Source organism: Pinus tabuliformis, chromosome 3_2 (assembly GCF_031772625.1).
Source record: "Pinus tabuliformis cultivar Carrire ecotype Pingquan chromosome 3_2, CPIR1, whole genome shotgun sequence".
NCBI lineage: Eukaryota > Viridiplantae > Streptophyta > Pinopsida > Pinales > Pinaceae > Pinus > Pinus tabuliformis.
The window spans coordinates 789,003,513-789,015,745 of record NC_142302.1 but is presented as its reverse complement, the minus strand read 5'-3'; the positions used below and the strand labels follow the sequence as shown (position 1 = coordinate 789,015,745).

Here is a 12,233-nt window from a genome sequence, read left to right as displayed (position 1 = left end):
GCACCTTGCCATGAGAATTTTGATATGCCAATATAAGTTGATGGTTTGCATGTAGGAGGAATGGCGAGCTCTAAATGAGTTTCCCATGCAAGTATCTAGTTTGTGGTATCTCAATCGACCGATGTGTTAGGAATGAGTATTCTAGCATGTGTGACTTGTTCTTCAACAACAAAAATCACCTTGAAGACCACTTTAGGGATGATATTCCTGCATCTGGCCATAATAGAGTGAGTCATTGCTTGAGCATGAACCTAACTGGTAGAGGGGAGAGATGTATCAATGGCTGCATAGGGGCTAGGATGGCTTTTCCTGCCTCCTCTATGAGTGGAGGAGAGGCGACTTCTAGCCATGTCATAAGAAGCACAATGAGAGAGAAAATAGAGGGGATAACTTAGAGAGGGAGAGATTATTCATAGTTAGGGAAGGAACTGAGAAAAGTGACATGGGAATAACTAAAGGTGCACCATAAGTATAAGCAGGAGAGGTGGTAGATTAGTAGAGCGAAGATATTCATAGAAAACCCATCCTTTAGCGAACTAGTTAAAGAGATATCGATGAGGCAAAATAAAGAACCTTAGGAAATAGGCTCAAAGGGGAAACTGAAAGAACATACCACCCATAATTAATAGCCCAAGGGAGGGGAGAGAAAAACTAGAAAGCTAATATCCTAAGACACAAGAAAAACATGTAAGACACAATCAAAACATCGAAAGCAAGAAGTTTGCTAGCGAAGGACGGTTCATGATAAAGATAAACATTAAATCAGACCTGAAATTCCTTATCCAAGTTCACAGTGGTCTAGAGGTGATTCATCTTGTGCTATTAATTTAGATAGATGATGGCCACAACTATGTTAGCATACAATTTTAGCTCCATCGTGAAACTGAGATTGGCATGCACTCTCTTTAAACCAATGTATTCCATAAATGACAACTCTGAAAATCCCTTAAGAGGCCACAAGGAGTGTTCGTTAGTGATATTATAAACATCATAAACATCAGGAAGAACGTCTATTTAACCCAACTATAAACTTCTCCCACTACTCTGTGTTATAATACATAATCGATTACCCAACACATCCATACTTGTCATTGAGATGCTTTTGCAAACCAAATTCAGGATGGATGGTCCTTTCTGAGACTCCCATGTGGCAATCGTAATCACTTCGGTGCCCTTCCACGAACTAACCAACTTTCCCATCAAGTGTGAATGTACCATGTAACATGCAAAACACCATTTGGTTGCAGTTTTGCAACCTTTCCTTATTTTCCCGACACTCATTTCAATTTGTGGAGGATGGCCCCCATGCAAACACTCACAATGAGGATATTTTAAATTATTATTATTATTAATTATAAAGAGAATTAATATATGAGTTAAACATATATACATTTAAAAAAACATGTAACATGATTCTTAATCATGTAAATTCATCTTGAATTTACCATGGAGATTCATGATGTGTAAATAAGCTTTGTTACAATATCATGGGCTAATACCACAACTTATCAATACCACATGTCCAAAAATCCATAACTCATTTAAGAGATAAAATATACTTTATATATTTTAATTTTAATTTAATTTTATAACATTTTTAAAAATTAAATTGAAAGGCAATTTTGAAGTTTTTGGTTGGAATTAAGGCGAACCATTTTTTGGTCAAATCGTGATATTAATCCCCGCATTATTTTGGATGAACACACTAAAAAATATGTTCGGAAAAGCTCCAAAATGTATAATAGGTAGACTAGACAAATTGAAAAGCAAAAATGACAACTACATTTAAGATAAATCTCAATCCTTATCTTGACTACTACTAAAAATATTGAGTAAATATTCCTTAATGTTAAAATTTCTACCTTCCATAATATTCCTTAATGGTTAAATCTCTACCTTCCATTTAATTATTACGTCAATAAACCTGTCCATTTTGGAATAAAGTTTCTAGAATTTTAATTTAATTATGGATAATTATTAAGTGGATGGTAGAGATTTAACCTCGAGAAAATATTCTAGAATATTCTTAGTAATAGTCACAAATGAAAGGTTGAGATTTATTTCAAAAATAATTATGTCATTTTTGCCCCTTTAATTAAATTGATTAATTAAAAACAATTGTCATATGAATATGATTTATTACTTTTTGGAGTTGTATTTAGTGAGATTTTTTGGAAGCTTTTGGGGTGGGTTTTTCTGGTCTAATTTCTGTAAAATCCGAATTTATTAAAATCACAAGTTTGATGGGTAACCCCCCTGCCCTAGGGGTTTTCACGGTGCTGAATCCATATATATAGTCAAAAAAACCAGTTTACATAACACAAATCAAGATTTCTATAGTCAAAAAAACCAGTTTACATAACACAAATCAAGATTTCATTTTTCGAATACTGGCACCTAAAGTCCAAAAAGTCGCACTAAAGACAACTTCTAACTTTTTTGGCATGTAGTATTAGTAGTTAGGGTATTGTGACCAAGACTATTTATAAATTAAGAATTTTCATGGAAAATGGGAGTGAATAGTCATAATTAAAAATATATTATATATTTAATTCATATATAAGTCTTTTTCTAATTAATTATAAACATAACAATTTAAAATTAAATTATAACTAGTTAATTTTTATGGATTTTTTAATTTTGGCAATGATGGAAGCTTTGATATCTATCAACATTTATCATCTATTTAATTTATGTAACTACTCTAATGGATATTCAAATTAAAATTTTAAAATAAATAGGCTTAATAATATAATTAAAAATAATTAAAATAATTAAATAATAATAGAATAATTATATAAATGAATATGATCAAAGACTATTAACCTTAAGGGTTAACTCAAGTGGCCTAGAGCTATACTTGAAGTTCTTTGATATTGTTGCTAATCACCAGTTGGACTATATTCCATTCCGTTGGTGCAAGACTCTATTTACCATCCATGAAATGTGGAAAATACTCCGAGGTTTCTCGTGCTTTTATTCAAAGTAAGAAAAAATGATCAAAGATTATTATGGGCCTGGAGTATCCCTTAAAACTAATTATGTTTGACTAAGTGTTCATCTTCCTTAGACATAAGGAAATTGGTTAATGACCCAAGGAGTGAAAGCTTTAACTTGCCTCCTTATGGTCCACTAGCGAGTAATTCAAAGTGTCGTGGTTTTCTCTGAATAACAATGATAAGTTAGCTTACATTTGCAATATTAGCAAATGATAACTGTCCCCACTACTCATCTGGTAATTGAACTATGATATGTTTTTCCACTCTTTAAAACTCTAAAATATAGAATAAGTTAGACAATGCCTTTTAGTAACAAATGTTAAGTGACATATATGAATGTTAAAAATTCTTTCACAAAATTTTAGGTACCAACCTAGATCCATCTTACTCCTGTTAGATTTGTAAGTATCAAGAGGGATCAAATATTTGGAAGTGCAAACCTTTCCTCAAGTTTTACTCTAAAAAAAATGTTTGCACCATTAGAAATTTGATCCCTCTAGAAGCTTGATAGATTTGGAGTTAAGATGGATCTATGCGCGCGCTCTCTCTATATATATATACAACTTTAAATAGGTTATATTACATAATAATACCATTAACAAAACCAACTCAAAAATCGTAAAAAATTTAAAAATAAATAAATTATTTTAAATAATTTCACCTCCAATTTTTTTTTTTATGCCTTTGACCGAGTGAATATGTTCACATAACATAACATTGCAACATCTCTTCCCTATTGGACTCGGTACAATAAAAAGAACATAAAATTACAACGTCTCTTCTATACAAGACTGGAGAGTGCCACTATACCCAATAAAAATAAAATGTTAAAAATTAAAAATACTCTAATATATTTTGAAAATAACAAAATTTATTATAATTTAAAGGTCATATGGTAATAAAAATAATCTACAAATACGAGGTGACTCATCACTATTATTTAACGAAAACTTTACTCCTTTTCGTAGTTCACAAAAATATAGATTTTCATTCCCATAAAATACCTTTGAATCTTATATTATTATGTAAAACTATACACTTTCATTCCCAAAAAATATCTTTAAATATTAAACTGTGACTTATTTTTTATTAAAAAATATTAAACAATTTTAAATTTTGCTCTAAAACTAAACATAATTTATTTTAAAAAATTATTAATTTATTAAATATAAATAAAATGAATCATTACTTAAAATTAAATTATCATATTGTAAAGATCTTTATAGAGTTAGCAACACTTTAAGAGTCTATCTAGACTTAGGAATAAAGACAATAGGTTTCTTACACATATCAATTTTTTTTTTGGGTAAGAAAGCTATTCTCTTTATTGCTAAGTCTATAGAGACTCTTACAATATTGCCAAGCCTATAAAGACTCTTACAATATGATCATTTTTAATTTAAGTAATGTTTAATTTTAATTATATTTAATAAATTAACAATTTTTTTTTAAATAAAAAATTAACTATAATTTAAATAATAAATGTTATAGGTTTTTAAAATAAATTCATTAACGCATTTAAAAATTAAATTACATACAAACTCATCCAAAATTATATAAACCACAAAAAAACCCAAAATAACTACACTGATTTTTTTTTAACTAACTATTTTCACATCCGACATGTAATAAAAATGGCCGGTATACAGGATGGAAGACGTAACACAATAATAACCAGAAAAATCAATCTTAATGACAACATAAAAAGAACTGATCTATTACCTCGTTTCTGGGTCCGGAGTCTTGGTGCTATTATTAGCAAACAACATTAGCAAGACCAAACCAGTCAGAGGATCTCTCCGGCAAAGGGTCTGTAACATGCCAGCCAAATGCTTTTCGGTCCAACGATGGGTATAAAGCATGAAACGAGGTTGCATTATTTTTGGCTTAGTTGTTGGCCAGACGTTTGCACTAAAATAAAAAAAACTTAGAGAAGGGGACGTGTTGAATCTTCTTCCTGCACGAAGCTTCCTCCCTCCTTCCTTTTTTGAATTCTTCCCCATTCTTATATTCTGAGACCCAGAGTTTGAATATGCAACCTAGGTCACCATTGAACAAGAACACAGGGTGTGGAACGCGTGTGGGTTCATCTAATTTTTTATGTATCTGTCTTGTGTCGTTGAATTGGCGTTTTGATGAATGCCCCATGTTCTGCAACTATTGATTCACTGGCACAATTGCAATTCTCGGGAGGACTAGTTTGTGAGAGGATCTCTGCTCTGATTACTTCATGTGTCAGGTGGACCAACATTCTTTACAGGTACAAGGTTTTTAAGGCTAATTCTGATTAGAATTCTGGCCACAGATAACATTACTCACTGTAGACTTCTCCAGGATTTTCGTTCTCTGCTATTTTTGTGTGTGAGAAACTGAAACCCATTCTGGATGTTCAGCCCAAAGAAAGCATTCGTGTTTGATTATATAGATCTAGTGGCATCTCCAATACCTGCAAGGATTCTATCGATAGCGAGTGACTTCATGATATTGGTATTGGTATTTCTACATGTGTACAGTTCTTGACAAATTTCTTGGCTTTTCTGGCAGGGGATGAACGACAGTTGGGACGGACTGCCAGCTAAGACTTCTGTACAAATGGCCGAAGTTCCAGAGTCAACACATGCAAATGGAGATCGAAATCAATATGAAGTAAATTATCTTGGGCCTCTTCCGTTTTTTTTGCCCCCTTTCTATAACAAGTTTAACGAGAAGGATAGAGTTGTCTGTTTAAATGTTGAATTGTTTCAGGAAGCCAAGGACTTGGTTAGAGTCCTAAATTTGGGTAATTTTACTTTTTGAGTTTCTGGTCTTATTCTTACCAAGTTTCCAGTTTTAGGACCAGCGGGATTCATAAATTAGATTTTGCTTACTGTTTATACCTATTTCAACCATCCACCTAAATTGAAGATGCTTTAGAGACTGCTTATTATATATACTGTTAACAGGAGTGTTGGTACATGTGCTTCCAGTGGACAGATGGGCGTTTAGCCGTGGACAATTTTTAACACACCAATTGTTTTGCTAGAACTATCATATTTTGTGCTTTAGGTTTGCAGAATACCACTTTTAGTTATTTGTTCACCTGAAGAGTATTCAATTTCTTCCTATTCTCCATTGCATTTTTTTCTATTGGAAAACTTAGTACTTTCCTCTATTATCATTATCAGGATCCTGAACCATTATTTAGCCATCAGGCTATGTCACAAATGCATCTAGGTCAAGGTCACTAAATGGATATGGCAGGAATGCCAAGCACTTAGGCATATGGAGCACACCCGCTAAGATTTGAAACTGCAATGCCAAGCACCAAAGCATATAGAACACGCCCGCCAGGATTTGAAACTAGGTCATTGCAATGATAGCAGCTCAAGTTGCTTCTCGAACACAACCCCCCTTCATTCCATTTACATCGTCACGAGAATATAGTTTATTCCAATTTATTATATTTACATGTTTTATTTGTAACCAACTGACGCAGACCTTTATCCAAGTCATGGAGAGAATATCACTGCCCAGTAAACTTAGACATGACTCTATGTTTGAACCCTTAGCATTCAAAAATCAGAATAAAAAATAATACATAACATAGAAATTAAAGGTGCAATTTGATTCAAATTTTACCCTTTCCTAGTTTGGAGTAGGATTCAATTTTACTCTTCCGTAGTTTGGAGTAGAGATTATGTCTTTTAGGTGCCTAGAGTAGTTCCTTTTAAACTTCTCCGACTTAAAAGATTTGAGACTTAAGGAATTGTATTGACATAAACCATGTTTCATTGATCTAGTGAACTTGGTTTTGGTGTTGTATGGATTATTCATTTTGCTTGGTTGCTTCTGCAGATGGTTGATATGGCTTATGTAGAAAGTGAATGTGAGGCTGAAAGGCTTGTGCGTACTGTCGCTAACAGAGCTCATAAATTAAAGAGAATTGTTGATGCATCACTCGATGATGTGCACCACTGCTCAATTTTTGGTGGGCTAAGATGTAGTGTATGGAGGAGCATAGTTGTGGTGTTAATCCACAACAAGATTAATTTGTTGTTGCCTTTCGGGCCTGCTGCTGCTATTGCGGCTACATGCAATGCGAAACATGTAAGTGATCAATACTTCTTGGTTTTACTTTTGTTACTGATAATTGAATTGTTTCGTCATTGCTACAGTCACCTTGTTTGCAGAGAGTTGTGTGCTTATGGGACCAGTAAGGCCTAAAATGTTTTCAATTATCTTTATGCCTGAATCTTTTTCCTTGCTCAAGGGAACTCAAAAGATAAGGCTATACACTTACCTTGAAGGTTCCTAGAATCATGCTTTTATTGTCATTGAATTTCTGGTTTTTACTGTGCAAAATGTTTTCAACCTTATTTCATTCAGGTGTCAGAAGGCTCTAATATATTTTTTACAGTAAAAACCAGAAATCAATGACGGGATGCTTCTCTTCTCATTTATATCTTGTGGTTATGGTTATAGATTCTATGCTAATGCCTATTACTACTGTTTACTGTAGGGTTGGGTGTTTCTGTTCAGCCTGTTAGGCATAACTCCTTTGGCCGAACGACTTGGTTTTCTGACAGAGTAAGAGCTGGTGACCATATCCTTTTAGTATAAGCATTAGATTCTGTTAACTAAGGTTTTGAATTCTTTATGATTTTTACAACATACCAAGATTGGTGATGGCACCGCCTTATATCCTTTCTAATGTTTGTGTCATACAGGCAGCTAGCATTTTACACTGGTCCTATAGGTGTGTTCCTCTTTGGGTTTCTTGTTCCTTTGTTTGATATATGGCAAGGAAAGTATGGGCGGTTTTCTGTCTCTGTTCATGATTATGTTTGATGTTTATGGCTGGCTGACTCTAAATGATTGAAATTAATATCAGTTCCTATTTCCCATCCACTGTAACTGAACTCACTGACACAACATATGGTCCACATCCTTCAACAATTTTGTGTATAGGCCTTTGCATAAATGTAGTGCCTATTTCCTTGCAGAATGTCTGGCACATTACCCTGTATCGTGATTCTCCATATCTTCTTAAAGCCTGTTATTCACCCTCATCTGATCCACATTGTTCTTCAATACCTCTCTTTTGAAGGGCTTTTTTCCCATCATGTTTGCTAATCTTTTTTTCTTTCTGATTTTGATCTTTGCAGTTGGAGGTCTTTTAAATGCTACTTTTGGTAATGCCACTGAGATGATCATTTCAATTTATGCCCTAAGGAATGGGATGATTCGTGTTGTACAACAATCATTACTGGGTTCCATACTATCAAATATGTTGCTTGTGCTCGGAACAACCTTTTTAACTGGTGGTATCGTACACAATAAGAAAGATCAAACTTTTAACAAGGTACACTGAAGTCTTGGGTGTTCATCATTGCTAGACTTACATGAATGTTGGCTTTCTAAATATTTTGCAATCCATATGACATGCACTTAAATAACACTAGAATGGTTGATATGTTTTCTACAGGTAATTGTTGTTGTTAATTTGGGATTATTACTGATGGTTGTTATGGGCCTGCTTTTCCCAGCTGTGTTGCACTTTACTCATACGGAACTCCATACTGGTCAATCAGAGTTAGCTCTTTCAAGGTTTACAAGCTATGTCATGCTTGTAGCATATGCATCTTACCTTGTCTTCCAATTGAAGAGTCATCCAGATCTTTATGGTTGTGGTACTGAGGTTTGTGATTTTCCTTTATTCTTGTTTACCTAGCTGCAGTGATTTTGTCATTGTTTCACAATATGCATGTATCTGGAAATGCATAGTCTGATCTAGCTGGATATTCATATAATTAAGTCAAGTAATTCAGTAGATCATGGATTCAAAGTACAATTGCTTATAAGTTGTCTTTCTATGTAAGCAAGGAAAGCTAGCATTTTCACTTTGGTTCCAATCTTAATAGAATCTACATCTCATCTAGAAATTCCGATCTGGGTAGAAATCTATGTAGCCAACTATGATTAAACATTGTAAGTTCGCCCAAATGAAATAAAGTAGCCAGTGCATGAAAGGTTGCACAACACTGTTGTTCTATGAAAATAAAAAAAAAACAGTGCAGATTCTTATGCTCACTTGTCTAACAATCCATTTGTCTCAAAATCTCTTTTAAAACAAGGGAGGCAACAACCCATGCCCAAAGGCTTTAGCAACTTTGCAAGTCCACATTTACATGCTTAACATTTCATCTTTGTGACAAACCAACTAGCAACTATCTAAAAGACTAAAGCAATGTAGTCGACCATTAACTGCCAAATTGCCATGGAGGACTAACCACACAAGTACTCTAGTTATACCGATAGGCATATTTTTCTCTCCGGTTTGGCATAGAATAATCACATGTTTAATGAAATATCATACACCACTAGATCTAATTGCTTCAATTGTTGTCCAAAGTGAAGAAATGGCCATATATAAGTTGTTTCTCTTAGTTTGCTTAAGAAATTGACAGTTATGATTTTACACCATTACTAACATGTTAATGGTATAAGTGATTGACTACATGTTAATTTTTTAGCCCGACATTTTCTCTTCAATTTCTTGAGAAATCTTCCCAGCTGTTTTCTCTTTGATTTCTGGGGAAATCTTCCTTGATGTTTTCTCTTCAGAGATTAGATTGGACTTCTTTCAGGATTTGAGCACATACATTCTCTAGAAGCCTCTCTGACTGGGGAAGCTCTTGCTGCACCTTTATTAGCAAACAAATTTACCTATCGATGATTATCAAATACATTTGTTGTTTTGCTGGTCTTAAAAGTGGAGTGGGACTTTCAGATACCTTGACATTGACACCTTTGAAGCCATCTTGATTCCTTGTCTTGGATGGTCTATTTCCTGTTAAGACAATGACTGAGTGGATAAGGACTTTCCATAGGACCATTTCCATTCCTTCCAAATGGGGCTGTGATCATCCAAATTTAACATAAACAAATTGTCAACCGTAATTATAATGGAAAGTGTATAGGCTTGTGTAGAGCCCAGAGACGACAGTTGAGAGTTTTCCAAGACAACCATGTACCCATGGCTTTGTAACACATATCTTCTCTTGTGTAAAAGCCTTTCTTCTTCATCCTTTTTCTTGCAAGAAAAGAAACCCAAGCCGCCACACTTCAGTAATCTTAGATCTACCAAAACAAAAATCCAATAATTGTTTGAAAATTAACTACCATATTTGCCAAATTCTCTTAAGAACACCTGAGCCGGTGATTTTGGAAGTGTTGGTTGCACCAACTATGCCACATATGATGTAAGGGCCTGCTATGTGATTTACATTAACATGAGTAGCACTTTGCAGAAGATGGTGGGCTAGGATCTGCCAAGGTGTGTTCTTGCCCACGACCCATAACCCATTTAACTGCTAACACTATGCCTTAAGTACAAATATTAGTCAAACCAAGGTGTCCAATGCCTTAGTGCCAATAATAAAATAATATCAATGGTAATATAAAATATAGTTAAATACTTGCAAATAAAATAAATTTAAGATATGAATAATCGAAACAATATTTTAGATGGTTTTGAAGAGAGTGCTTATCTGAATAACTGATAAAAAAATTTGATTATTTTTTTTAGTTACACTTGTGCTTGTCCAAACAAAAGTAAAGTTACAACTTCAACTATCATATGATCATCTTTTGTGATTAGATGGCTTCGTTTTCTCCTGTAGATGCGCTTGTAATCTTAGTTACCTATTGTTACGAGAAGTTATGTGTTTCTTGGTATTTTACTTTTCTTCATTTAGACGTGCCTATAATCTTAGATACTTTTTTGTTATGAGATGCTATGTGTTTCTTGTTATTTTCTGGTAACTATTGTAATTGAAATATTTAGCATGGTATATGGTTGCAGGGTGAGGGGAATGATGGAGGGTCAGAGGAAGACGATCTTCCAGAGCTAACATTGTGGGAAGCAGTATTATGGCTGGCTATAGTGACTGCATTTGTTTCTTTTCTGTCCAGTTATCTTGTTAATACAATGAAGGTAAGCTATAACTTTCAACATATACTGTCCAAGGAGTCATGTCCAATATTATTAGTCCTGATCTGAGTTGTTGCTAACCACGAATTTACATTTTATTTAAACAACTGGAAGCCTCACTGAAGACAATAGATGTTAGATATCTGCTTTTGTTACAAAGAAAGCAACATGTTGGTTGGTATGCATATGCATATGATCTGGAAAGAATGCATAAGGAACTAGTACGTGAGGTATTCATGTTGGATTTTACAAATTACAACACAAACTAATCTGTAGATTTGTGCTTGCCCTTATTTGGATTCTAAAAAATAATATTATGAAATGGATACATGTAGATAAGTGAAGCTTTAAAACTTATGTAGGTTTTCTAGGGTAGGAATTTCTACTAGAAATTCATAGTGGATTATGGTGATAGAGTATCTTATATCATTGTAGCTTGTGAAATTTTTAAAGGATTCTCTTCATCTTTGTCATAACCATACAAGATGCACACTTACGTAGGTATTCTAGAGTAGGGATTTTGACTAGAAAGTCATAGTGGGTCACTTATAAGGATTATGATGACATAGTACTTTATATCATTTGTATTTTTTATTGAGTTAGCTATCTTTGGAGGTTGACTTGTGACCTATCCAACTTGTAATCACATTTCATATTTTTTTAGGGCTTTTATTCTAATTTTGGACTAAATCGACTTGGTTTCCCTCATATAATTAGAGGGAAGTTGATTTAGTTTTGGATCATTGTTACACACACTTGGAGAGTAGTGCACACTAGCTTGTCTTGTCTCAATTTAGTTGCCTTGGAACACTGACAAGTGAATGTCTTGGGGAGGATTCTTTGATTGGAGGGTTCCCTCTCTTGGATGATGAATGGTGATTATATCACGATTTTGTGCTAATTTATTGCAAGTATCATTTTCCATCTTGTACTGGGAGAGAAATGGTTTTTTTTTTTTTATGACGAAGGAGGTTACGGTAGGTTTTAATGAGGTGAGGGGAGGAAGATGGGCCGTGTGTGTGGGTGAGACAGATCTGTTGTTGGAGGGATTTGCATTTGTCATCAAATCACTGGTTCATGGGACAAGAGCCAGTGGTAGGTTTATGGGTGTGACGTTGATTAGAGTGGGGGTTTGAGGGCTGCTTCCACAAGGATGGAGGAAAGTATCTCATATTTGGCTATGGATGTGTTCAATGACTTGAAGTGGGAAAGGGAGGGGAGTGGGAAGGGAACTACTTAGGGTGGGTGGTGTAAGATGCAGT

At 34.2% G+C, this 12,233-nt stretch overlaps 1 protein-coding gene across 1 annotated transcript in view; it reads left to right on the top strand.

The window, feature by feature from the left end:
- Positions 1-4,693: 4,693 nt before the first annotated feature.
- Positions 4,694-12,233, top strand: part of LOC149182971 (vacuolar cation/proton exchanger 3-like) — a 30,842-nt gene continuing 23,302 nt past the window's right edge. Inside the window, exons 1-8 of the mRNA XM_089417020.1 lie at positions 4,694-5,259; positions 5,544-5,645; positions 6,834-7,085; positions 7,498-7,565; positions 7,706-7,734; positions 8,144-8,340; positions 8,464-8,676; positions 10,843-10,974. Coding sequence (XP_089273146.1) covers positions 5,230-5,259; positions 5,544-5,645; positions 6,834-7,085; positions 7,498-7,565; positions 7,706-7,734; positions 8,144-8,340; positions 8,464-8,676; positions 10,843-10,974 — 1,023 coding nt within the window. The 5' untranslated portion in view covers positions 4,694-5,229. The remainder of the gene's footprint in view (positions 5,260-5,543; positions 5,646-6,833; positions 7,086-7,497; positions 7,566-7,705; positions 7,735-8,143; positions 8,341-8,463; positions 8,677-10,842; positions 10,975-12,233) is intronic.